This window comes from Camelus ferus, chromosome 35, assembly GCF_009834535.1.
Source record: "Camelus ferus isolate YT-003-E chromosome 35, BCGSAC_Cfer_1.0, whole genome shotgun sequence".
Taxonomy (NCBI): domain Eukaryota; kingdom Metazoa; phylum Chordata; class Mammalia; order Artiodactyla; family Camelidae; genus Camelus; species Camelus ferus.
In genome coordinates, this window is record NC_045730.1 from 13047727 (window position 1) to 13075208 (window position 27482).

The following is a 27482-nucleotide window of genomic DNA, read 5'->3' on the forward strand; positions in this document are numbered from 1 at the left end:
TGGCCATGTGGAGTGAGGAAAAACATAGGGGAACTTTTGTTCTGGCTTTGGAAAAAAAAAAAGGAAACTAGGTCAGTGTGTTCACTGTAAGTTACTTTGATGATCAAAGTGATGCTCAGTTTTAATTTTCTATGCCACCATCCACCATGGTGCCCAGAGCATGTCATGGGCAATAAATGGATGAACGTTCACCATCAACCACAGTGCATTGTGAGGTGTTGGCCTCAATATTCAATTAAAAGGGTTAAAACCTTTAGAAAGGTGAGGAAAGGAGAATGAAGTGATGATGGATTGATTGGCCTGACATGAGCTACACCCAGGAGGCTCTGTGGAACACGTAGAATGTGGGCAGAAGTTCTGAACAGAAGAGGGAAACACTTGCAGAAAGAGTAACTGTTTTCTTTCCAAAGCCACGGAGAAGGACACCAGGTGGAATTTAAATTTCTGACAAACAATGACTTCTTAGTCTAAGGAAATATTGTATGAGATCTACTTTAAAAAATTACTTATTGTTTACCTGAAATTCATGAACTGATTTTTTGTTTGCTAAAGCTGGCAACTCTGCCATTCTGTGTAGAACTCGGAGTTCTGTATGAATAGAAGACGAATTGGTTGAATTGGATAAAAGCCCATGATCAGAGTCTCAGTTTGCTAAGAGATGCAGTTGGGAGTCAGTAAGATTTTAAGGATTGGCCAGTGGAGCATTTGAGCAAAATAATTCCATCTGATGTCTAGGAAGCTGGAGGCGGGCAGAGGGCAAAGACAGAAAATCATGCACCTGTGGAGAAGTTGAGGAGCTACGTAGTTGCACTGTGACTGCTGTCTTACGAACAGGTTCCCTGTTACTGATGAAGGTGCCTCCTTCCTGGACGCTGGCAGCTTTTAGAGACCACTCACGGCTTCTTAGTAAAAACTAGAGAGCCTTTTCTCCTTGCTGGGTTTTTTGTTTTGTTATGTTTGAGTTGGGGGGAATAATTAGGTTTCATTTATTAGTTTATTTTTTTAATGGAGGTACTAGGGCTTGAACCCAGGACCTCATGCATGCTAAGCATGTGCTCTACCACCGAGCTATACCTCCCCCCAAGAGGGCTTTTTAAGTGAGCAAAATCTGTGCCCAATAAGAAATAGTTTGGGAATGCATATTGATTTCCAAAACCATGTACTTACAATTAGCAGTAATTCTAAGCTGCCCAAAATTAAGTAAAGTAGTATGTCTGAAATGAAAAGCGAAGCCCTTTAGATATTACATGAGGAGGCTTCTGACTTCCCTTGATTGGTGGTGAGTAGACACTCCCTGAATGCACGGGCAGAAGGAGGCTTCTCTCTGCTCCTTCTCAGATGTGTGCAGTTGTAGGGATTATGATACAAACCCTATACTGTTTCTGTGTGTCTTACACACTGTCTCAGGCATTCCTGAGGACTGTCACTAGGCTCCTGAAATGGGAACAGGCTAGTTCACACTGTGATAATACCACATTTTGATAATTGTCCAAAGCCCTGCCCAGAGATGTCAGCCCCACTTCTGTAAATCAGGAAGAGCCTTCCGTCCCCTGTAGTGGAAATGTAGCCTTCTCAGCCTTTCAGCAATGAGAGCCCACATGTACATTTTGAAGAATACGTGAGTGTGTTTGGAAAATAACATTTTATGTATGTAGCCAGATGTTAGTCATTACTAAAAATCAAGTTCAATTAAGAGTTTTATGTAATCAAGATTATTTTAAACTTCCTCCAAATTTTTTACAGAGACAGGGTTTTGGAATAACTTTTCTGAATACCAAGAGCAGAAAACACTGTGACTAAGGGGACTGGAAATACTAACCAACTACAAAACGTGTAACTGGCCCATCAGTCTCCACTATGATTTCCATATCAATGCTACGACTTACCTAATGGAAAACATCAGAAAATTCTACAGAGAGGTTCCCCCCACCCTACCTCCAGGGAAAAAACCCACTAATCTATCAAATGTGGATTGGCCTCCAATTATAACTGTCATCTTGGTTTCCTGAGGCCCTAGCTATAATTCCCCTCACCCATTGCTAGACCGAAGAAAAGAAACATTTGCCTAAACTAAATATACGTGGAGGTTCTCAAGGATTTGGAAAAGGAAACATTTCCACTTCACCCCTGGGTGATGAGGTAGTGGCTGGTTGGGCACCACACACCCCATATCTGTATGTGTGGTATCCATACACTTGTTGCTCCAGCACACCACTCAACTTGACCCAACTGTCTGAGATTAAATTAAATTTAGAGTTCAAAAAATGTTCCCAAGGCTCTCTAACAAGAAAAACAAACAAAGAAACAAACTTACTAGTGATGAAGAAAAGAAACTATTTTTAAATTTATGGAAGCAGTTTTTCCCAAGTAAATACTAATGTTTGCCAAGGTATGCAAATACAAGTATGAAATTAACATCTCTCAGTATAAGGAGAACCATCTGATCCCAATAAAATATATAGAACTAGAAAAAGAGTTAACAGGCTTCTTAACTCTTCATAGATTTCCTTAATGTGTTTTGAAAGTAGACAAATGTCTTAGAATCCTGTGTTTCAGAACAAACCCAGATGCTTTTAGGTTTGAGTTAACCAAAGGCAGGAGTAGTAAGCTAGAAAGTTCTCAGTTTGGGATTTTGAGCCCTTGGGTCCAAATGCAGGTAAATTTCAAACCTGACTCAGGCTATGTGGCAGGGGAGAGCCAAACATCTGGGCAGTGTCCCAGCTAAAGTTTTTATGCATTTCCACTCTTCCTTTAAATAAATAAAAACCATCTGCTGATCACAGCAGACGGGATTCAATGGGCAAATCATAAAATTCAATTCATGAACTTTGCCATCCTTATCCCGAGGTCCTGTCAACTCTGACAGGCAATTAGGTATCCTCAGTTTCAGAGAGGCTTTCAATGGGTGCGGTCCCTTGAATGTGGCCTTTATAAGCCCAATAAAAGATGAGAAAGGTAAAAATTTATGGGAGTTTGCCACCAGAAGGGAAACTTACTTGACATTGCTTAAGATGTACTATAGAAATAATGAAAAACTGGCCGAGGTCCTCTCCATCTCATCCAGGAAGACACTAATGACATACATCCTCCCTAAATTGGAATTCAAGGAAAAGCACCATCAGGTGGTATGACAGTCAGCATCAGTACAGACCACTAGGCACGGGGTATAATGTTTCATTGTACAACACATGCTGAGCCTTGTAGCTTAGCAAAATGCAGAGATGGGGAAAGAGAAAGGGAAGAGATGTTTACTAGGTATGTGTAACTGCATACCTGGAATTAACTCAGTCCATTGTTAACTTTCACTGGAGGAAGAGACTCCTCCATCATCTTCATGCAAGCAGTAGCTGATATTTGCAATACTGGGCAAACAGTGCCAGCTATTCACTCCATCGCAGCTTTTCAACCTACTCAAATGAAGAGGAACAATTAAACCAGAGAGCCTAGTTTTCGCAAGTCTGAGTGAGTCATCTAATGTCCATAATGAATTCAAAATTGAAAAATCGCGTGATGCCCATCAGATGATCTCCTGTCATTTGGAAAGGTTAGCAGCAGCTGTCATGAGCACCAGGGCAGCTTAGGGGGGCTCACAGGGAGTGGAAGCTAAGATTGTGCAACACTGGGCTGTCTGTTATTTCACAAGAGCAGTGTGGTCCTTAAATCTGATTGTAATTCTAAATTGTAGTTTTCATTAAGAGAACTGTATGTGTCATATGATGCTTTCCTGGGATGAGTCGATTTCCTCTCTTCTGCTTGACCTCAGCTACAGTGCAGCATCATTTGCTAGTGAGCTCCTCTCCATAGCATCTTCCTGAATCCTCACACTGAGGATGTGACCTGACTCGGGAAGCTGAGGAAGTGAATGAGGGCACCAAGGCTTGCTAAGGGACCTCAACCGGAGTCTCAGCCTCAGGGAGGGATGGGTTACAGAGTCCTGGAGGCAGAACTGGATTCCCAGTCCTGGCTCTGCTGAGTTGCTACCAAAAACAAGTCCCTTCATCTGTGAGAGTTTATCTTTTTAATCTTGAAAAATAAGAGAGTTGCCGTTGGTCATTAAAACGCTCTGATTCTCCTGATGATAAAACTCTCCAGGGATGGCATGTGGAAGCATGGTATAAACTTCACAATGAGATTGTGGACTTTTTTCATGGAACACTTAATTTTTAAGTGCCCTATTTTCAAGGCAGAAGAGTTGACAGCGTGTCACACCACAAACCTAAACCTCTCATTCTCCAGATGGGGGATCAGTGGCATATTCTCTTGGGTCTTTCTGCCCTTCTGTGCTGCCTCTCATGTAAATCCAGTGGCTTTATATAATATCATCGCAAGGCTCCTTATGTCACTATGTAAGGTTCATTTCATTTGGAGATCGTCAGATCCAGCATTTTCTAATTAGTCTTCGGTCAGAACTGCCTCTGGTGGGGGAGGGTGCCCAGAACATGAAATCATTTTAATCCTGTCCATCTTGGACTCCCCTGGAATCTGCCTTGTGTGTAACTTTTTGTGTTGCTGGATTTAGGATTTTCAATTCTCTCTGTCCCTCAGATGCCTCTTGCAATTTCAGAGAACCTTTTCACATTGCCTTTATTTTCACCCAGAAGCAAACACAATAAGGAATCAGAGTTGCAATGTGATACAGGTTTCCAATGGAGTTGCTGATTATCTGAACGCTGGTTTAAGATATGGGAAGATGTGAAGCCAGGTGTCCTGCCCTGTCCTCATATCCAGTTGATTCAGAAAAATACTGATATTATATTTGAAACAAAACTACAAATTGAAAACTTGTTTCCTTAAGAAATATCATTCGAGAGATTTAGCATGAAGCGGATTTGTCCAAGCAAACGTATTATGAGAGGGTCTTTCCGTTTTGTTAAGATTTGATGACATTGCATTCTTCACGGGCTTTAACCTTTAAATTTTACTTTGTTGACTGTGCTGAGCACTGATGATAGATCTTTTACTGTGGTTAGTTTTGTTTGCTTTTCATTTTATTTTTTTTTTATAACCTATTTTTCCTCTCCTGTCTACCTGATGATTTTTGAATTGTTTGTCTGTATATAGCTGTAGACATAGATGCTACTGGCTTAGATGCAGAAGAAAATGATATTCCAGCAAACCACCGCTCCCCTAAACCCAGTGCAAACAGTGTAACGTCACCCCACTCCAAAGAGAAAAGAATGCCCTTCTTTAAGAAGGTAACATGACCTTTCAAGCTCCCATCTGTCCACGCGCTCAACTGCACTGCGTCACATTTCTGGTCCTGTGGACTGTCTGCGTCCTTGATAAAGCCAATAACATGCATGCTTTGTTGTTCTTTGTTTCTCTTCCACGCTGCTGTAGCTAAGCAGAAGCAGAAATCGGTAAGTGGACATTGACATCAGCTCTGTGTATCCTGCCCCTGGCATCATTAGCATTCAAACCCACAGTTCTATTCGATACAGTCATGTCTGTCCTCAGAAACGAACCTATCAAGCAGCTCATTGAGTCCATGCATTTCAAACCAGCTCAGTTCAGTGAGTGACCTGTGAAAGCACCATTACAGTATTTATCCTTTTTGATGGAATAATATCGACCACCCAGGGAATTCGTTCCAACATTTCCAGGAACGGCAAACACTGACAAAACTCCATATAATGCACCTCTACTGTGCATGCGTCCTGTCTGTCTCTGTCTCTCTTTTTTTTTCCGGAAATTTAACTGATAATCAAGCATATGAAAACCATGATTAGATTCTGATTTATGATATCCAGATACATAGCTTGTACTAAAAAAATTTTTTTTACGAATTATTCAATTTTTAATTTAGTCAGTATTTAAACTTCTAATCCACTAGGTGCAAAATCTGCAGATGAACAAGACCATTGGAAAACTGCAGGCTTGTTTTGGCGGTTTACTGTGAGTTTTTCCTATTGTCCTATCTAAATACTCTCCCAATGTTCTTGCCTCCTTCATCACTCAGATGTCAGCATCTCACCTGTCGGATGATGGGGGTGGCTGTGCGTAGAGCCTTTGCCACTGGCCAACCAAGATGCTACCCAGTGATGCTCCTTGTCCCCCCGACTAGAAACGAGGGTATTCATGAGCTCTCTTTTACTCCAAAGTCTGTTTTCTCCCAGCACATTTTGTAACTCTGAAACATTATTTTTTAAAGATGCCTCCCCTCCAATTCCCATTCTTTCCCTTCTTTTACACACCACTTTCCACCGCCTACCGCGCTTTTAAAGTCATTCTCCCTGATGTCAGCAAAGTCCGGCACAACCATGAGTCTATCGCAACATGTAGGTGTGCAGTAAAATCCACTCTGCCTTAAACTCTCAATGCCCTGAACTCTTTTCCTCTGCGCACAAGTGTTCTGCTCCCTGGAGGAACTCTCAGGTCATCAGCGAGGTGTCAGATGCTGAACTGTGTTTTGTTTTGGTTTTTTAAAAATAAATTATGGTTGATTTAATCATGGAAAGCCTAGCCACTCCAGGCAAAAATTAAAACATGTGGATTTTTGTATTAACACCGTAAGCCCCAGCTTGATGTACATACGTGCACAACAGCAGGTCCATTTCTCTGGTCCTGTCTTCTTGTCCCACCTAAAACTTGCAGCCAAGTTTTGACTAACAGCATTTATAGCCGCAAAAGGCTGGAAATTCAGCATCGCTCAGCTGCTCTGGGCTTTACAGAACAGTAACGCGAACTAAAACCACATTCATCAAGATAGAGTGTTTTGAAGTTTGCTGACTCTCAAATTCCAAAACTTTAAAAATCTTTCTTATAATTTTTCCACTCAATAATCCAAACTAATTAAATTTAGCAGGGAAGGATAGCTAACAATGATGGAGTCATTATCAATAGGGCACAGAGTACCACTATTCCATCAAATAAGGTAATTTCTGTAGTACCCTATTGATTAAGAAGCTGATTGATTACCAGCATGGGTAACCCTTTGCTAGTTGGCAGTCACCAATCAAAGGAATTGAAGATCTATCAAATAATGGGCCACTTAATATTTAAAGACATGAAATAAAATTTCTTGGGAGCTGGGACTAAAATACAGGCAACTTACATTCCTCGTTGTTGTAACGGTGGGAAAGGTCTTCTCAGACGGCAGAGTTACAAGGACTTGGCTTCTAAACATTTTCAGCATAATCCCAGGTGGTAGCAATGTCGTAATTTAATGAACATGCTTATGATGCCTTCGGCACTGGTATTCATTCTTCTCATGTTATCGATTATGTGGTCAACTTCACTGTAGAGTTCAAAAGCCAAAAAAAACCTGAGATTCAATGAGAAGACTGTTTTCCATGTTTTTGGTTGCTTTTCGAGTGGTGCTTGTTGGCATTTGTGCTGTCACTGTATTATGTTTGTCTTGGGTTTTTTTTTTTTTTTCTGTTTAAAAATGTACTCTACCTTGATTGTGTCTATTAAAATTAATTTTGAAAGAAAGTCTTCTTTAGAAAACTAGAGAAGGTTTTAAGCAGTGAAATACGACAGCACTGTCACAGTAGCATTTTCTCCCCTCTGATTACATCGTCCGTGTGACTGTTGGCAAAATCTCAGATGGAAGCTTTTGAATTTGAAATGCTTTTGAATACCCCCTCCCCTTTAGGCAAGTTGAATTCTGTCAAAGTCAGAAAGTTTGAAAAGGGCAATTTCAAGCAACAGGAAAATACTCTTGAGTGACAGCCTGATGTAAAAATTACATTCACATTTGCAGTAAGATTATCAAATTTTTGAAATAGTTTAAAGACTTTTTTCTCTTGGGCTGTGTGATTCTTAAAATATATTTTTTCAGATACTCCTCAGTGCAGGAAGAGTCATATCACAATGATTTGTTTATCCCAATGTCTACCCATCTCTCTCTCTTCTACATGAAAAAAAAAGGCACTTTTGGGGTCAGTTTAACATTCTCAGCTGTTAAAATAGCCAGTTTTAATGTAATCAAACGAATTAGTTATCTAATTTTTTGAAAAAATGTTATTTTAGTCATTTTATTTGAAGCAGTTAAGCTGAAAATTTTTGCCAGTCTTAGAAATGGCTACAAAATTAGGTCCTCCTCCTGCTCTTCTAAAAAAGAAAGAAATTGTGGGAAGACGTGAGTTAGTTACTTAACAGAAGCACCGCCTGAGCCGTGCTTGAGAAGCGTGTTAGATACACAAGGTGACCGTGAGCCTTTCAAGGCCATGGACACAAGCTTGAAATGTACTATCACACGGGGAGCACTTTCCCTCCAAGACACATATTCTGACGTGTTAAGTTTTTAAGATCCAACGTACAGAAACCCAAAATCTAAAAATATGAATCACTGAGTTGTGAATCATGATCATGATTACCATTTACTAGAACAAGCACTCAGGCGAATTTAAACTCTCGCAGTAAAAGAGACAGGGTCAAGCATTTGACAATAAGTTAACAATGTTTTGAAGTTAGGTTTTATGCAGGTAAGGCAAACATCCAAGACACCAAGGTGATAAGACCTTTCTTTTCCTTGTAATTAACCACCTTAGGCCTGATCATTCGACTTTTCAGGAAACTCAGATGCATCTGAAAAGCCATATTAACCATCAGCCAAGCCTAAAAGCACCTCTTCTGCATGAGGCATGTTTCTGTCTGTTCTGCTGAGTAGTTTTTTTTTTTTTTTTTTTGCTCAAAAGCAGCACGTCCTACTTGAGGAACTAATATCTCAGTAGAATTCCTTGAGGAGAGCGAGAAAACTGTAGACAACTCAGGAATTTCAACATATTAGGGAAATCAACCCACCCATCTTGGATTGGGTTTATTTAGAAAAAGAGGCAAGTGATTTAAAAAAAAAAAAAAGGAAATTTCTGGAAAGTTAGTGCCTCATATTACTGAGTTCAGAAGAGCAGTTGAAACATAAAATATTTCAGTTCCCTCCGCTTTTTAACCATCTGAAGGCCTCTCCTCTCTCCACAGACAGAGCACACGCCTCCGTATGATGTGGTCCCTTCTATGCGACCAGTGGTCCTGGTGGGCCCCTCTCTGAAGGGATACGAGGTAGGTAGCGACCCCCCTGGATCAGCCTTGACCTTTGCAGGTTGAACTGCTTTGTGACATCACCTCCCTCTCCAGACTCTTGAGCTTAGAATTTAAAGAGCTGGGAGCAACAGAGCCGATTTTTCTCAAGCTGCAGGACATACGTGGCTTCCTGTTTTGTTCTCTTCTGTTTTCTTGGCTGTTGCTCTGGAGAGTTCCGCTAGCCACAGTGAACTCCCATCTGGGGAAGGGGTATCACCTGGAGAGGGACCGAAAAACCACTTGAAATGTCATCTCTTGTCCCTACAAGAGTGAGTTCACGGAACCTTGTTAATTGTCATCAGATCAGAACGAAACGGGTGGCAACCTCACCTAATGGGAAGTCCCGGTTTTCAGACACTCTCTAGAGGAATAAAACTCTTTTAGCCTAATTAGCAATATTTGTATCATCCCTTCATCGATTGCTTTCTCCCTTGCAGGTCACAGATATGATGCAGAAAGCGTTGTTTGATTTTTTAAAACACAGATTTGAAGGGCGGTGAGTATTTCAGAATACTGGGGTTTGTGGATTTGGTCTTGAAGATGATGAAACCTGAGTGAGACAGGCATGTGACCTCGAGGGAAAAGTAGCTTCTGATGTCTGGGAGGGTTAACAGGAGATAAGTTCCATTCTGTTCAATCTGATTTAATAAATATTTGTCATACCTGCTCAGCCCATCCTGAACGCTGGCTATTCCAGCCCTCTGACTGCACCTGTGTCCATAAACTGAACTTGGTCAAATCCCTGCTGACTTGTCTCCCCCAAATTCATAATCAACTGGTCCCCGGTGCTGTCTAGGAATCATTCTCTTCCACCCAACTTTCTCCTCTTCTGAAAGACTTTCACACCATTTCCTCTCTCATCAAACCCTTCTCATCTCACGCCCCACCATGAACTTACTTCCTATTTCATTAAGAAAACATCGGCAGAGAAGAGCTTCCACCACCTCACCCATGCCACTGTGTATTTGCCAGGATGCTCTGCTTTTTCTCCTGTGACTATTAGCAGTGGTCAACTCCGGCTTCGGCAGTGGATCCCAGGCCCCATCCCCACCCCAACACAACTCTTAACAGTCCTTCCCTCCCTCGTCACCAGTGTTTCTCTTTCTAATGGAAATACCATCAGCATGTAAAGATGGAGTTGTTGCTCCCTTTGGCAGAATTTGACCTCATGCTCCCCCCGGCTGTCCCGTTTCTCCCCTTTTCTTTACAGAGCTCTCCTTGAACAAGTTGTGTCTACATGCTCTCCCCGTAGTCTCCTGAGCCTACTCACCCCGAACTAGTCACATCTGATCACCAGCGACCTTCACGTTGATAAATTCAGGAAGAAATCCTCAGTCCTCCTCTTCATTGACATGGTGGATGACTCCATCCTCTTTTAAATTCTTCATTTGCTTGGTTGCTAGAACCCCACTTCCCTGGCTTTCTTCTCTCTGACTAGTCACTCTGTGTCTCCTTTGTGGTTCTTCCCCACCAGCTAGACATCCCAGAGAGCCCAGGGCTGTCCTTTGTCTTCTGTCTCCACTCACTCTTTTGGTTGATTCCATTCAATGTCAGACTTTTATTTTTTTTAAATAAAGTACTGGGGATTGAATCCAGGACCTCGTGCATGCTAAGCAAGTGCTCTACCACTGAGCTATACCCTCCCCCAATGTCAGACTTTTAAATAGCATTTCTTTGCTGGTCTCGCCTCTGAATCCCAGATCCCTATGTCCAACTATCTATGCTGCATCCCCACTAAGATGTCTAATGGACTCCTCAGACTTAACCTCCCGATTCCACCCCCCTAACCTGCTCCTCTCCGTCTTCCTTATCTCAATCAATAGCTTCTTCATCTTTCAGTCCCAAGACTCTTCAGCGCCGGGCAGCTCAGCACAGGCACATCTAAGATACAGGTAGCATAAAGGGAGGAGGGATTAACACTGACTTAGGGATGTCAGTAGCCAGGAAGGGTTTTGAAATGTTACCTAAGGTTTCACCAAGTGAATTAGGAGGAGAAGGACATGTCCCGCAGAGGGTGTGAGGTGTGTGAAGGCATCAAGGTGTGACACAGCATCACGCAGAAGGCATGCCACCTAGAGGTCTTCAGGTGAAACTGCTGGGGAGGGAGGAACTGGTAACCAAGCCGAGGCCATGTCCAGTGTGTCATGTCAATCAGCTGGGACTTAATCCCTTCCCTCCCCGCCTTAAATGCTTTAATCAATATTTATGGAGCCTAATCTATGTGCCAGCCATCACGAAGAGCAAAGTCACACAAGGGCCTCGGCTTCATGAAGCTTAGTCTCTGGAAAGGCAGCCTGGAATCAAATAGCCAGCGGGCGCCACAGTAAAGGTTTGGCCAACTTCTGAAGCCTTGGAGACATGATCAGTGTCTCAAATGGAAACTTCAAAATTTAAACTAAGAGTAGGTGATGGGAGACCTGGGAACATACAGGGCTAGGGTATATTTCTCTATTTTTAACAAGAAAAATACGGTGCCTCTCTTTCCCACATTTCTTTCCTTTTCCTGTCCTAATAATACAAGCACAATAGATGGTTATCTATAGGTTTCCATGTTCTTGTAGATTTCTCAGTGTGGTACTTTCTTCCTTGACCATATCTGCTCCTACAACTGTTTCTTATTTACATTGACTTCTCGTAGGGGAGGCAGGGCAGGCAGGGAAACTGTGATGGCAGAAGAGATATTGTCAGCTGGTGATCAAGCAAAGGACTGAAAGAGACAGAAAAAGGAAGAATCTGTGTTTCAAGGCATTAAAAAAAAAAAGACTTTCGAATCAAAGCCTGCCTAACCAAATGCTCCTAATCAGGGATTTTTGTTTTTCATAACTTTATGTAATGGGTTTTATTTCGTGCCAGGAAACACAGCTTGGTACTTGGGGCCTCTGGCTCGGTCCATGGCTCTGGCCAAGCATAAAAGGCATCCCTGTGGTCAGGCCCGTTCAGCTTTCACTTCTGTGTTCCTGACTTTTCATTTATCACAATTTGAAATTGTCCACCCGAGCCTGCTTACCCAGAAAATTCCTCTAGACCAGGGACTTTGCTTTCTGTGACTGAGTTAACCCACTGCCCTTTTCTAAATGCTAAAGATGGGGAAATGAAATGGGGCTTCCTGACTTAACTCTATTTAAACGAGTTAAGTTTTGAATTTAGAAGATAGATTTCAGCTATAGGGTGTATCTTGGACCCATGTTTTCAAATATCAGCCGTCCAGTTTGATTTCACTTAAGAAACAGACAAAATACCTGAATGTTTCTGGCCAGAAGTAATTTCCATATGGCTTTATTATTAGACCTGCCTTGTTTCATCTGGATGCAGAGAGCTGGAGTTCAACATTCTAGACCTGGGATCGCCAGTTAAAAATGTTCAAAGGAAGTCATAGGGCCCAGAAGGCAGAATTTCAAAAAGGCATGCAAAACTGTAGCTTTTTTTACTCAAGGCAAGACATGCAGAATTACTGAATCATTCAGTGTCTGCTTCTGGTAAGCCAGACTGCACGAGAGGGTGGAAGCGCCTCACAAGTATCAATCAGGTGTGTCTGATTTGAAATAGACACAGGAAAAATACATTACTCCTTAATTATCTCTTAAATAAGCAAAATGTATTTTTTAAAAAATTTCAAAAAGAGGGAGAAAATATGAAAAGAAGTGTTGTTGATGGAAAGATTTTAGACAGGAATTCTTTTCTGTTTCTTTTCATTTTTTTTTTTTTAACTTTGGGGGGAAGGTAATTAGGTTTTTATTTTGTTAATGGAGGTACTGGGGATTGAGCCCAGGACCCTGTGTGTTCTAAGCAAGTGCTCTACCACTGTGCTATTTCCATAGCACCCCTTCCTTTCTCTTCTTAAACCCAGCTAGGTTCATTTGTTGAAGCCCCAGGGAGTTGTCAGAATCGCGATCCCAGTTAAAACAGTGTTAAGTGTGTCAGGTCAGAGGAGAGATGCTGAATCATTATCCTCTCTGTGATGGGCGGCACCAGAGTAGCCCATTTAAATCGGACACACCCTAAACGACTGTGTCACCCTGTACACAAAGCAGTCTTCCTACTCACTTTGTAGGACAAGGACAGGTAGATAAACCAGGAAATCGGGGACAAGAGGGAAAGCCACCATCAGCGATGAAATCCGTTGTCCTCTTCAGTGATTTTGAAGATGTCAGCTCTGGGCACAGAAGCGTTTGGAATGGGTACTGAATTCTGCCGGGGTATGAACATGCTGAGCCTTGGGTTCAGCACAGGACTCTTACTGGAAATCAACCATCCTGGGAACCATGACATCACTTTATTTTGTCGTGTGGCAAGTTTACTTACGTATGAGACAACTTCTAAACTGGTGGTTCTCTACCCTGGCTACATAGTAGAATCAGCAGCAGAGCTTTAAAAATTAAAATAAAATTTTTTAATAAAGAAAAGAAAAACTAAAGGCGTGTATCCCACCCATGACTAAGGGAAACCAGATCTCTAACTGTAAAATCTTCTGTGGCAATTTTGTTATACTGTGAGGGTTGAAAACCCCTCCTCTACACTGACTTGTCCCCAGAATTTTGCCCTTAGGAGTTTCAAGGTAGATTTTTTTGGTGGAACCTCAAGTAGGAACAACTCAGGAGTTGAAATAAGCTAGCAGCTGTCTTCACACAGCCTACGAAGCTAACCATGCAGGCAGGTCAGTGGAAGCCTGGCTGAGTGATACCACGTGTAGAAAAAAACAAAGCACATGAGACAAAGAGGAAGTTGTCTTGTTGACAGAAAATCTGGTCCTTCTGCTGAATCCATCCCCTGAGGCTGACGATGAGAGGCTCCTGACCGGGTCTTTTCTGTCTTGTCACTGCTGCATCCTCATGATGGTTGCAACTCAGGGCAGCCTGTCTCCCAGTGAGTATCCAGGGCTTGTAGATTCTGGTCCTCAGCAAGGCTTGGGCCCCATCAGCTGTAGTGATACAGTGCCCATCACTTCAGGTACCAACTCCTCCGCCTCGAACACCCTGCCCACAACATCCATGTGGCTCATCCCTCATTTCCCTCCGGTCTCTGACAAAAGGTCGCCTTTTCTGAAAAGTCTTCCCTGAGCACCCAAAAGATACCGTCCCCAGCCCCCCATCTGTATCCCCATCAGCCTGCATTATTTTTTAATGGCATTTAATACCACCTGACATCAGACATGTTTGCCTCCATCCCTCTGCTCTCCCTCCATCCAACAAGAATTTCAGTTCCATCACAGCACCCTGGATGGTGATTCACACATAGTAGGCACTCAGTAAACCTGTGTTGAGTGACTGATTCCCTCCAAGGCATGCAGGTGCTCAGCATGGGGGCACTATACCATCACTCTCCTCAGCCACACTCACCTCCAGATAAGTAAAAGTATTTTAAAACAACTACTAAACATGGGATGGTCCCCACCTGTAGTCTGCTTTAACCTGTGAATGCACCATGAAGTAACAGTGAAATTGGTGGGCTTAGTATCTCTTTTCTGGTTATTGCTTTTTTTTGGAGAGGGGAGGTAATTAGGTATTTTTTAATGATATGTGCTAAATATTTATTCTTTTTTTAGTTTTCATATATGTGCTAATTATTGTTTCTAAGAACAGATCTTTAGCTTTTTAAACTTGCATAGTTATCAAAGGAATAAAGCCAACTACAAAATAAGAATCAACAGAATGCAATAATCCAATCATAAAGGACAGTCAAATGTGCTTACACATATTCAAAGTGTATTTTTTTTTTAATGGAGGTACTGGGAATTGAACCCAAGACCTCGTACACGCTAGGCACATGCTCTGCCACTGAGCTAGACCCTCCCCCACCCCCACCCTGGTTATTGCTTTTTGCATGTTAAGTAAAATTTTTATCCAACTACAAAAAGCTTAATCAAATAGACTTACTTTTTTAAACGTAGGAATCCCACTCAGCAATAAAAAGGAATGAAGTGTTAGTAAACGCAACATCGTGGATGAATTGCAGATCCATTGTGCAAAGTGAAAGGAGCTTGGCTCAAAAGGCTACAGTGATACATTCTGGAAAAGGCTAAACCATAGGGATGGAAAACAGCTCCGTGGTTGACAGGGGTGGGGTGGGGGCAGGACTGACTACAAAGGGGGCAGCACAAGGGAATCGGGGAGGCAATGGAACTGTTGTGCATCAGGAATGTGACGGTGGAGACAGAATTTTATGAATCAGTCCAAATTCATGGAACTGTACACAGTAAAGGATGGATTTTATGGTCTACAGATAAACATCATTTTTTTTTGTTTTTGCAAAAGTAATTCCCTTTCCATGCTTTACCTAGTGCCCTGCTCTCCAGATGAGAACCCCTTTTAGCAGTTTCAGTTGTATCTTTTGGTATTTACTCCTTGCCTCTAAATAATGTGCTTAATTTGCTGCTTGAGTTTTCGGTGTCAGGCATTATGTATCGACTTCCGACCTCAGTGAGTATTTAGCTTGTCTCCTGTATCTTTCTCCTCTCTCTCATCCCCGTGACCCTGCAGACATCTCGTCCTCCAGTCTCCCACGAGTTAAATCATAATTTTGAGTGGTTCCATATTTCATATGTGTTATGACCATGTAAATAACATTTAAATGAGCCATGTCCTACACTGTCATTACTTTCTCTTACATGTTTTCTTTGTGGTTTCTGCGAGATTAATAATTGTGCTTTTTACTCCTGCTTAATTTTTTATATCATTGGCACCAGTTTAGCCCCCAATTCTCCCCTGGTTGTCTAAAGCTCCTCACAGTATATTCATATACCTCCAGCAATCTCACAACTCTTTTTTTTTTCTTTTCCTGCCTCAGGTTTATTTGTACAAATAGCACAGGTAGACATGAGCGCCATGCAGACAGCAGCCCAGGGGTCAAACTAGTCCTTATATCCTCACATCAACAGACAAAAGCCTCTACTCTGGAGCCTTTGTGGGGGCCTGGGGGCCTTTCGGAGCCTGAGCCTGAGCTGCAGCTGCAGCTGCAGCTACAGCTATGGCCTTGGTCTGAGCCTTGTCCTTGGCCTTTGGCCGACAGAGCCTGAGACCCTTGGCGATGCAGGCACAAGCACGTTTCCCGAGCTTGGGGTGAGCAGTGTAGGCAAGTCAGCTGAGCTTGTGGCTGCTGCCCTTTGGGACCTTGGGCTTGACCTCCTTGGGCTTTCTGAGAGCCTTGACAGCCTCAGCACGTGCGCTCGTGGCCTTGGCGTTGTTCGCCTGCATCTTCTTCAGGCCCTTCTTGTTGTGCTTCTTGGCAAAGCGCGTGTTCCTCAGGAATTTGGGATCCACCCCCTTAAGAGATTTGTATCACTGCGATCAGGGCTTTCTGATGCTGTTTCTGTGCCTTTTGTGGGACTGGTTGTGTGAGGTGTGGTTCTTTGACTTGGCCACGCCTGCACCGGAGCCGGGAGATCCCGAATTGCCTGGGACCGGAAGAGAAAGAGCTCTTTTTTTTTTTCATTATAAGTTATCACAAGATACTGAATGTAGTTCCCTCTCCTATACAGTGGAACTTTGTTGTTTATCCATTTTGTATATAGTAATGCATATCTGCTAATCCCAAACTCCTAATTTATCCTTCCCCCCTCCCTTTTCCCTTCGATAACCGTAAGTTTGTTTTCTGTCTGTGAGTCTCTTTCCATTTTGTAAATAAGTTCACTTGTATCTTTTTTTTTTTTTAGATTCCACGTGTAAGTGCTATCATATGATACTTATCTTTCTGTCTGACTTTGCTTAGTATGATAACCTCTAGGTCCATCCATGTTTCTGCAAAAGGCATTATTTTAGTCATTTTATGGCCAAGTAGTATTCCATTGTATATAAATATACCACATGTTCTTTATCCAGTCATCTGTCAGTGGACATTTAGGTTGCTTCCATGCCTTGGCTATTATAAATAGAGCTGCTGTGAACATTGGGGTGCATGTATCTTTTTGAATTAGAGTTTCCTCCAGATATATGCCCAGGAGTGGGACTGCTGCATCATAGGGTAACTCTAAGATTTTTAAGGAGTCTCTATACTGTTTTCCATAGTGGCTGCACCAGATTACATTCCCACCAACACAACTCTGCCTTCCTGATCTTCCTTCTAGGAATGGCTGGTCTGTCCTGCTCCAGTCTGGCTGGTTTGTTCTCTGTGCTGAGTGCACGTCTGTCGTTCTGGGACAGCCCTTCCATTATCCTTGGGACGCCTTTTATCTTCTTTTTGGGTGGGAACCCCTTTTTCCTAGATCACTTGAACTCTTTCAAGGTTTACCCTGTCATTTCTGTCAACCACATACTCTAATAGTTCCTTAGAAAGAGTACATAAAAACTTTTTGAGACCCCGAATGTCTTAAAATCTCTTTAATCAACCCTCCCACTTAATTGATAGTTAAAGTGAGTATGGAATTCTGATGGGAGTCATTTCTTCCCAGATTTTTTTTTAAATAAACATTCCATTTATTCACTTTTAAGCTTGCTCAAAGTGACAAGTAAAAAGAAGATATTATCCATCTTGAAAAAAAGTCACTATTATGACACAGAACAAAGAAAACTTTGAAGAAAATAAGACTTAAAATATCTATTTTCAGACAAATAGGGAAAGGGGTTTTAGGATTTAGGATTATATGCAGTACAATTTTACATAATCATATATAATGTAGGGATCAATTTCTATCAAATATTCCTATGCCCTGGAACTTTGTTACTCAGAAAGTGGCCTGACACCAGCAGCATCAGAGTCATCCAGAGCTTATTAGAAATGGTGCACCTCAGTCCCCACCTCCTACCTACTGAAATCAGAATCTGCATTTTAATTCATTCCTGTGAGATTCACATACCTATGAAAGTGCGAGAAGCGCTGACTGCACCAGAAAACCACCTCAGTAACCGTACTATCCTGGTGTCCTAGAACCCTATTTGGTTTTTGCCTACTACATTTGACACATAAATTTTACATATCCATACACTGAAATCACAATTGTATATAAATGATATAAAGGTATATATATTTACCAACATAGATTATCATGTAATTAATTTTTTAAAAAGCATTGAAATATTTTATATGGTTCCATTAAGAAGAAAATATACAAATGTAAGTTTACACAGAAAGACATCTAGAAGTCTCTACTCCAAATATTAAGGGGGGATCACAAGTTTTTTTTCTTACTTTTCATTGTTTTCTAACTTTTCAAAAATTAGCACAAATTACTAGTATAGTTTTTAAAATAATAAAAGTTTAAAAAAAACATGGAAAATTGAAAATGGGATAGAGTTGCATCAGGACACAGACGGCTCAGCAAGCATCAAAGGCAATGCATTCTCTTGTATCTTGGATGGACGGTTGAAGCCCATGGCATAGATTCCCTGGAGAAGCTGTGGCTTCAGGCGTAGCTCCTCGAAGGACTTCACTGAGTAGAGAGGGGAGTTTGGATCCCGCTGCAGGACTTCCACTTGGTTGGTGTTATCAAAAAGGTTGCTTCTGATCAGCTTGTTGAGTAAGGATTGGGCGGCTCCGTCCTCTTTCTCTTCTTCATCTGTCTTCTCTGCATTAGCATTGGTCTTGACAACAGCACCACTGGCATCTGGCTTGATTTTCTCTTCCTTAAGATTCAAGTTGCTCAGGGACTCGGCCGCCGCTTCCTGCTCGCCCACCGCCAGGACGCACGAGTCGGTGGCCACGGTGCCGGGCGCAGCTGAGGCGCTGGTGCTGGCGACCTCGCCGGCCAGCGCGGCGCGATGAGCGATCCGCGATCCCGGGCAACTCCGGCCCCGCCAAGAGGGAAGTCATTCGCTCCTCCCAGAATTTTTAAGGCTCTTTTTTGCTCCGTTATCACCTGGCTTCCAGTGCTGCTGTTGAAAAGTACAAACATTTCAATTCCTGACACTTTTTATATGGGACCTGCCTTCTCCTCTGGAAGCTTTTAGGTTTCTCTCTGTTTCCAGTGTCATGAAATTTTTAAGAATATGTCTTGATATGAAAATTGCAACCTTTGTACTGAACTCCCACCCCCGTTCGTTCAGTTTGGAAAATCGGACTCTTCTAGAATTTTTTTTTTTTTTTCACTTTGCTCTCTTGTGTTTTCTTTATTCTCTTTTTTTTTTTTTTCTCTGAAACTCCTGTTATTTGGAAGTTGAAGCCTCTGGGTAATTCTCTAGTTATTATGCCTTTCTTCTCCTATTTTCCATCTCTTTGTCCTTTCTGTTTTACTCTTTAGATGCTTTCTTTAACTTTGTCTTCCAGACCGTCTTTTGAATTTTCATTTCTGTTTTTATATTTTTAATTTCCAAAAACTCTTTCTTATTCTGAGTTTTTAAATAGAAGTTTGTTCTAGTTTCGTAGATATAATCATCTCTTAGCTTTCAACTTTGGGTGTTAGTCATAGTTGATTTTTCTGTTTGTTTTGGTCTCTTATGTTAGAAGTTCTCCTAAGTTGCCCACGGAACACTGCTGTGCTCACATTGAAGAACAGGGCATCAGTGGGGAGGGCAGAGCTCAGTGGTAGAGTGCATGCTTCGCATGCACGAGGTCCTGGGTTCAATCCCCAGTACCTCCTCTAAAAAGAAATAAATCTAATTACCTGCCCCTGCCAAAATAAAATAATTAAAAATAAAGAACAGGCCATCAAATAATCAACTGGCAGCTCTGTGTTCATAGGTAGAGCTTGTCACCCTTATGCTTCCCTGAAGGACAACCTCACTGGACCATCTACATAGGAAACCAGCAAAGTCATTATCTTTGGGTCTTTTCTATGTGGTGGTCAGATGCCCCAGAGAAGAATATTCCATTTGAGTGCCTGGAGGATATAAACTTGGCTACCAAAATTCCAAGATGAGGAAGAAGGCTAGGGGCTCAACACTTAGAATTCTTTTTTTCCTCTGTCCCTGCTCTGCCTAGCATCTCCTGGTCAGATGCCTCCCATTTTATTGGTTTTACATCACATAGGAAAGGGATGGCCACCTCATGGCTTGATGGCTCAGAGGGCAGGTAGAGGAATCTAACTATGAAACAGACTCTTCACCAAATCTCATTTGTTTTTAGTCCCCCCTTCACCTCCTTCTTCAGAGGTTTTGTGAGCCTTCTGGGTTGTTTGTTTGTTTGTTTTTATTATAGTATAGTCAGTTACAATGTGTCAGTTTCTGGTGTACAGCACAATGTCCCAGTCATGCATATACATACATATATTCATTTTCATATATTTTGCATTAAAGGTTATTCAAGGTACTGAATATAGTTCCCTGTGCTATACAGGAGAAATTTGGTTTTTTTAATCTATTTTTATATATAGTGGCTAAGATTTGCAAATCTCAAACTCCCAAATTTATCCCTTCCCACCCCCTTTCCCCCATAAGATTGTTTACTATGTCTGCGAGTCCCTTTCTATTTTGTAGATGAGTTGAGCCTTCTGTTTTGATCCACACCTCTTCCTCCTGCTGGCTTGTTTATTAGCTGTTTCCAGTCTAAGTCATCTACTCTTTCCAGCTGCCAAATTTTGTTGTTCTCATTTCTACCTTCTCTGACATGACCCCCTCACCCAACTCATTATTATGTCGCAACACGCTGTGGCTTCTCCGGAACAGTCATCTTAATCAGTAATCGTTGCATTAATTTATTTTCTTGTTTCTGATTACCCGTCTCTGCCACTAGACTCATAGCTTCCGAGGGAAGACCTTGTGTGCTCATCCTTATTTATTCCTCATGCGTCTCACACACCATGCTCATGGGAGAGATTACAGCCCAGGGGCTAAGAATATAGGCTCTTGGAGTTCCAGGTTCAAATCCCAGCTTCACTACTTATAGTAAATGTATAGCCTTGGAGAAACAGTCTACCTATGGGTCATTTTTTTTTTCATCAGCAAAAGTGGGATAATAATCATCTTCTCTGCTAAAGTTTTGGGGATGATTTACTGAGAGAAGCCAGGTAGTGAGACAATGCTGAGTGCATGCCTGGCACTTGCTGGGCAACCAATAAATGCTAAGGTAGGCACAGGATTTTAAAAAATGAATGATTAAGTGCCCTAACATTTTTTAGTTTGAAAATATGGTCACTATATATATATACTTCACACACAGTTTGGGGCATGTGCTTCTGTCCCCTTTTGTTCAGTTAATAAGGTCAGGGTCTTCTGTTGTTTTCTCCCCAACAGGATCTCCATCACAAGGGTCACTGCTGACATCTCGCTGGCCAAACGCTCAGTGTTGAACAATCCCAGTAAGCATGCAATAATAGAGCGATCCAACACAAGGTCAAGTTTAGGTAAGTGTGACCAGAAACTGACACATTGAAACTGATGGTACTTCAATTTAAAAAAAAAAAAGTTTACGTAAGTGTGCGCCCCGCGGAGGAGCCGAAGCGCTTTAAAGCCTTCTCTCCAGAGGCTGCCAGCAAGCAGATCTAACTCGATAATTTCATGCGTCACAGAGCAGAGAAGAGACGGACACATGCTGCCAGTTGCTGCTGCTATAGTCTTAGCGATTTCATGGTATGGAAGGGTTTGTTTTGAAAGTTTGAGTTAAAAATTCCACAGGCTGTCAGCATGAATGTTGTGGTTGTGGTTTGTTTTCACGGATGTAACCTTTGGTGTCTACAGATTCTCAAAACACCTGGCTTTGCCTCAGTGTTGGCACAAACAAGGTCATTAACCTCTGTAAGGCCCAGTTTCCTTGTCGAAACAAAAAGAGATAATAGTACCTACCTTGTAGAATTATTGTAAGGATTAAACAGCGTATCCTCTGTAAATAATGGCTGTTATCCCAGCTCTCCCTTAATGCTTGAATTATATCAATAATTATATTCAGGATATTTGTGTGTGAGTGTGTATGAGCTTGATAAAGGATAAGTCAGTTCCTGATCATGTTCTACTGATTGAGAGCAATATTTTTGTTTCATCAGTAAGAAACAGTTTGGAGATTTTAGTTAACGTGTCTACAGGGTTGTGTTTGAATACTGTCGATTAACTTGTGCTAGTTTGATCAAATGAAACATCTGTGGCAACTATGTCATCTCTCTGGCACCTGCTCGGAGTCTTGGGTTAATCGCTGTTACACGTGTAACTTATTGGGTTGTTAGGCTTCTGTTTTTAGAAACGAAATTCTCTCCAGGTTCTATGAGATCTTTGGTTTTAGTTAATTTTTTCTATTTATATGTAAATGTATAAACCCTTTGAGAGGCTGGCTTTTAACATAGAAGTTTTGAGTGTAGTCTGAAGTATATTCTGTAACCAATAGAGAAACTGTTAAGAATAAGGAACTTTCTGTTAGTACTCATTACACTACTGATAATACTTTAGTACTTTGTAAAGTATACACTTACTGCTGTAGTACTATTGCTGTAATACTGCATAGAACTCAGTTCTGTTCTTCACCAACCTATCCCTCATTGACTAAAACTTCAGTAATCAGAGCTTTAGAAATACACTGAGGAGAAAATGTGATCATACATTCTGTTGATAGTGATTTTGTACCCTTATCATCTGTGACCCTTAAAACTACATTTTCAGTGCTCACAGGAGTTGTTACAAAATGCTCATTTCTTTGATTCAGCTGATGAACAAGATCAGGTGATTTACTTAGACTCACCAGCTGAATCTGTGGTGTAACAGATTTGTTTGGCTTGCCAAGGCTTCCAGAACTTTCTAACTATATAGTATAGTTAAATGGGCCTGTCTGCAGCATATTGTTTATTGGGCATCCATCAGACATTGAATGTCATGCTAAAGTCTGGGAACAAAAAGGTGAATGAGATGAAGCCCCTGCCCCACTGGTGCAGCCATAAGGCAAATACATTAATAGCTCCCCGGAGTGGAGGGGGTGAGGAGGGTGGTCGTGCACTGAACTGGTTACCAAAGAGCTTACGCTGCGGCAGGTGGAGCCACCGGGAAAGGCCTCCCCTAGCTGCTCAGCCTGAGCTTGGACTTGAAGCCTGATAGGCTTTAGCCAAGAAAAAATGGCAAAAGAGTGAAGAGGGTGATAGAGATTTACAACAGGAGCAACAAGAGGCTTCTGGAAAACATAAGTGCTTTATTTTGGCTGAGTGTATGGTCTTTAAAAGAGGGATGTGGAAGAGGTTTCACCCAAGAAAAAGCAAAAGCATAATTGGACATGAAGATGTGAACAGAAATGTTCATCAAAACCTGGGAACTACCCCGATGTCCATCAAAACCTGGGAACTACCCCGATGTCCATCAGCAGGTGGACGGATAAACAAATCATGGTATATCTAGACAATGGAAAACCGCCGCACCCTTGACAGACATATTGATGAATCTCATAATAATCATGTGTGAAAGAAGCCAAAGTAAAAAGAGTACAGACTGTACGATTCCATTTAAATAAAACTCTAAGGAATGCAAACAAACCAATAGCCTCAGAAAGCAGATCCTCCGGGATTGCCTGGGCTTGGGGAGGTGCGCCAGGAAAGGGTAGGAAGGCGGGACTGTAAAGGAACGCAAGGAAATTTGGGGAGTGATGTATATTTCACGGCTTTAATTTGGGTTGATGGTTTTGTGGGTGTATGCAGGTGTCAAAATTTACAAAACTGTGCTCACTTCAGCAGTACCTATACCAAAATTGGGATGATACAGAGGAGGTTAGCATGACCCTTGCACAAGGATGACACACAAATTTGTGAAGCCGTCCACATTTTATTTTTTTTAATTTTTTTACCAAATTGTACATTTTAAATATGCACAGTCTAATGTTTAATAAAGCTGTTTTTAAAAATACAATTACCATAGGATCCAGAGAAATGAAACATTAGGTTCACATAAATACTTACACACAAATGATCATGGAAGCTTATTCCTAATAGCTAAAGGCTGGAAACAATCCAGATGTCTTTCTGTGGGTGAATATATGTGGTACATCCATTCAATAAAATACTACTACTCAGCCGTGAAATGGAACAACCATTGAATCAAGCAATGGCTTGGATGAATCTCAGAGGTCTTATGCTGAGTTAAAGATGCCGGTCTGGAAGGGTTAAATACCGTATGATTCCCTTTATATGACGTTCTTGAGGAGCCAAAACTCTAGTGACAAACACCTGTGGTGACATGGGGAGGTGTGAGCACAAAGGGACAGCCCGCCGTTGCTTTGGGAGCAGTGGGACTGTTGCGTGTAGACTGTGGTGGCAGCTACGTTAGTGTGTACTTGTTTCCTGTGGTCAGTGTCTCCACTTCACTCACCTTTATTCACTCTCCAGCTGACTCCCAACCGGTTTCTACTTTATTACTTTAAAAAAAATCTATTACTAAAGAAGTTACTGGTAACCTGCCTGTCATTAGTCCAGGGGACACATTTCAGTCTCTTACTCAACACTGCGGTGATGTTGGGGGGACATTTGTCTTCTCTCTCCTCCAAGCACCCCCTTCCCTTGTGTCCCTCAGCACCACTGACTCTGGGCTCCAGCCTCTCCTCTTTGCAGACATGTCCTGTGTGGCTTTGGAATATTAGGAATTCTCCATTGTTCATCTAGGATCTCCACTCTGTTCCCCTCTCTCTTGTATTCACACCCGTTGCTTTAATTATCTCCTAGATTCAGATAGCTCACGATCACATCCCAGGCTAGAGAGCTCCTTTAAACTCCAGAGTTATACCTCCTACTTGACAGTATTGCCTTATATTCCTCAAGCTTAGTACATGCTAAAGAGAATCTCTAATCTTTCCCATATTCTTCTAATTCCCCAGGGTTATTTCCCTGAATAATGCAGGTCAGGTTGCTCATCCCCATTTTGAGAACCAGGAAACCCTGGGGCCATCGTGATGCTTGAGCTCTCCTTGTCACTTCTTCTCCCCCGCATACCTCCAGGTCTGTTGGTTCTGCCCCCTAATTATCTGTTAGATCTGTCTAATCGCATGCAGGGTGGAAATCACCGCTCCAGTCCAGGTCCCCTGAGCTTAGTTCTTCACACCAAAGCCAGTGAAATCTTTCCAAAGAACAGATCTCTTCCTGACACATCCCTGCTTAGAACCTCCAATGTCTGCATTATTCTTAGACATGAACAAAAGCCCTTGACCTGGCCCTGGACACCACAGGTCCAACCCTCCTCACCTCACCTCACCTCACCCCGGGTCCTGCCCTGTCCCTCCGCTTCAGCCATGCCGTCTCTAGGAGCTGACCAGGGCTGCCATAACCAAATGCTGCAGGCCAGGAGGCTGTTGCAAAGTTACTGCTCACTCTTCTGGAGGCTGGAAGTTCCTGGGGAAAGGAAAAGGTGCTTAGAGCGGGCCTTAGATTCCCTTAAAAGAAGTAAGGAACTTGTCAAAACTAGAACTCTGTGCTTAGTGATTATGAAAATGGCATTGGAATTACCATTAAATCACTGATACCAGAGCCATCTCAAGGTCTTATTAATTTCTTTCTTTTTTAATTGAAGTATAGTTGACTTACAGTGTTGTGTTAGTTTCAGGTGTACAGCAAAGTGATTCCGTTACATACATATGTGTGCGTATATATTTCAGATTCTTTTCAATATAGGTTATTACAAGATACTGAATATAGTTCCCTGTGCTATACAGTAGGTCCTTGCTGTTTATGTTTTACATACAGTAGTGTATCTATGTTAATCCCAAGCTCCTAACTTATCTCTCCTCCCTCCTTTCCTTTGGTAACTGGAGTTTTTCTGTTTGTGAGTCTATTTCTAGTTTGTAAATAAGTTCATTTATCTCTTTTTTTTTAGATTCCACATATAAGTGATATATATTTGTCTTTCCCTGACTTATTTCACTTAGTATAATAATCTCTAGGTCCATCCATATTGTTGCAAATGGCAGTATTTCATTATTTTTTATAGCTGAGTAGTATTCCACTGTATGTATGTGTACATACAGCGTACACAACAGTCTCTTTACCCATTCATCTATCAGCAGACATTATGGCTGTTTCCATGTCTTGGCTATTGTAAACAGTGCTGCTATGAACATTGGGGTGTATGTATCTTTTTGGAGTTTTGGTCCTTTCTGAATATATGCCTAGGAGTGGGATTGCTGGGTCGTATGGTAAGTCTGTTTTTAGTTTTTTAAGGAACCTCCATACTGTTCTCCATAGTGGATACACCAGTTTACATTCCCACCAACAGTGTAGGAAGGCTCCATTTTCTCCACACCCTCTCCAGCATTTATTATTTGCAGACTTTTTAATGATAGCCATTCTGATGGTGTGAGGTGATACCTCAGTGTGGTTTTGATTTGCTTTTCTCTAATAATGAGCGATGTTGAGCATCTTTACATGTGCCTATTGGCCATCTGTACTGTCTTCTTTGGAGAAAGGTCTTACTAATTCTTAACTGACCACTTGGATGTCCCCCAACACCAGCTGCTATCAAAGTAACAACCCCCTCTGTTTTTACAGTATTGGTCAATTATAGAAACTGGTCTCCAAACAAGCAAAGCGTCCCTTCTTTTTGTTTTACAGAAAACATTATGATTGTCCCTGAGCACTGCTGTTAGATATCAGAGATGTAAAGTGTAGGCAGAAATGCTCTTCATTTTCTCAGCACCAGTTTTAATTCAGCACGTGTTAGAGATTGGGACATGGAATGATGAATAAGGCTTTCAGATTCAGAAATGAACATCAGCAGTCTTGAACATTTCTTTTTTGACATAAATTCTAAGTATGATGTACTGTGTTAAAGGAAAACCACTAGTATAGATTCATTTCTTTTTGAAGCATCATTTTTACTTGGAAGTTAAAAGTATTTTCTTCAGGATTTATTGGTCATCTTTCTTTAAGGTTTATTTACTAATATGTTGCATTGGGATTCTGAAAATCCCCTTTAAATTTTTTAAAAATACATCATTTCTCCCCTTAATGTAAAAAGTGTAAGATATTTGTGTATGTAAGAATATTAAAAAGATATGTGTGTGTATACACACACATATGTATACACAATACATAAGATCATGATATATTGACACTGACTGTTAACAGGAGTAATTTGAGGATATGTAATAAGATAATGGACTATTTTCTTTTGTTAATCTGTTACCCAGATTTTATACAATGAACAAGCGTTACATTTATAATCAGTTTAATAGTGCTCAAACCTCTAAAAACATGTATTTTTTAAGTTGTAGGATTCTGTGACTCAATAGCTGTTATTAACAGTACACAGATGAAAATCTTTGGGACCAAATTTCTTTTTACTGATATAATTACATTTACCATTATATTAGTTGCAGACATACAACATGATTTATACATGTATGTATTGTACGATGATCACAATAAGTCCAGTTATAAGTTTATGTACATACACAGTAATGAATTTTTTTCTTGTGCTGAGAAATTCTAAGATCTACTCTTTTCGCAGCTTTCAAACATACAGTACAGTGTTATTCACTGTGTCACCAAGCTGTGTGTTACATCGCCAGGACTTACTTATATCATCCGAGCACCTTCACCCACTCCCCACTTCCCATCTCTGGCTACAACCAATCTGTTCTCTGTATCTATGATTTTGATTTTTTTTTTTCAATTTCACATTTAAGAGAGATAGTATGGTATT

The 27482-nt window shown here is 41.4% G+C and overlaps 1 protein-coding gene and 1 non-coding gene across 12 annotated transcripts in view; both read left to right on the top strand.

Moving 5' to 3' along the window:
• Positions 1–27482, top strand: part of CACNB2 (calcium voltage-gated channel auxiliary subunit beta 2) — a 347729-nt gene that overhangs the window by 309538 nt on the left and 10709 nt on the right. For 6 of the 11 annotated variants that reach the window (XM_032473644.1, XM_032473641.1, XM_006190047.3 and 3 more), the window contains 4 exons: positions 5062–5195; positions 8923–9003; positions 9462–9520; positions 21123–21232. In XM_032473644.1, coding sequence (XP_032329535.1) covers positions 5062–5195; positions 8923–9003; positions 9462–9520; positions 21123–21232 — 384 coding nt within the window. Of the gene's footprint in view, positions 1–5061; positions 5196–5340; positions 5361–5833; positions 5896–8922; positions 9004–9461; positions 9521–21122; positions 21233–27482 lie in introns of all 11 variants that reach the window. The other 5 variants (XM_032473646.1, XM_032473643.1, XM_006190048.3 and 2 more) reach the window with 2 other exon arrangements.
• LOC116661626 lies at positions 23515–23621 on the top strand. The gene has a single exon (XR_004317579.1). It is a non-coding gene; the product is annotated as a U6 spliceosomal RNA (small nuclear RNA).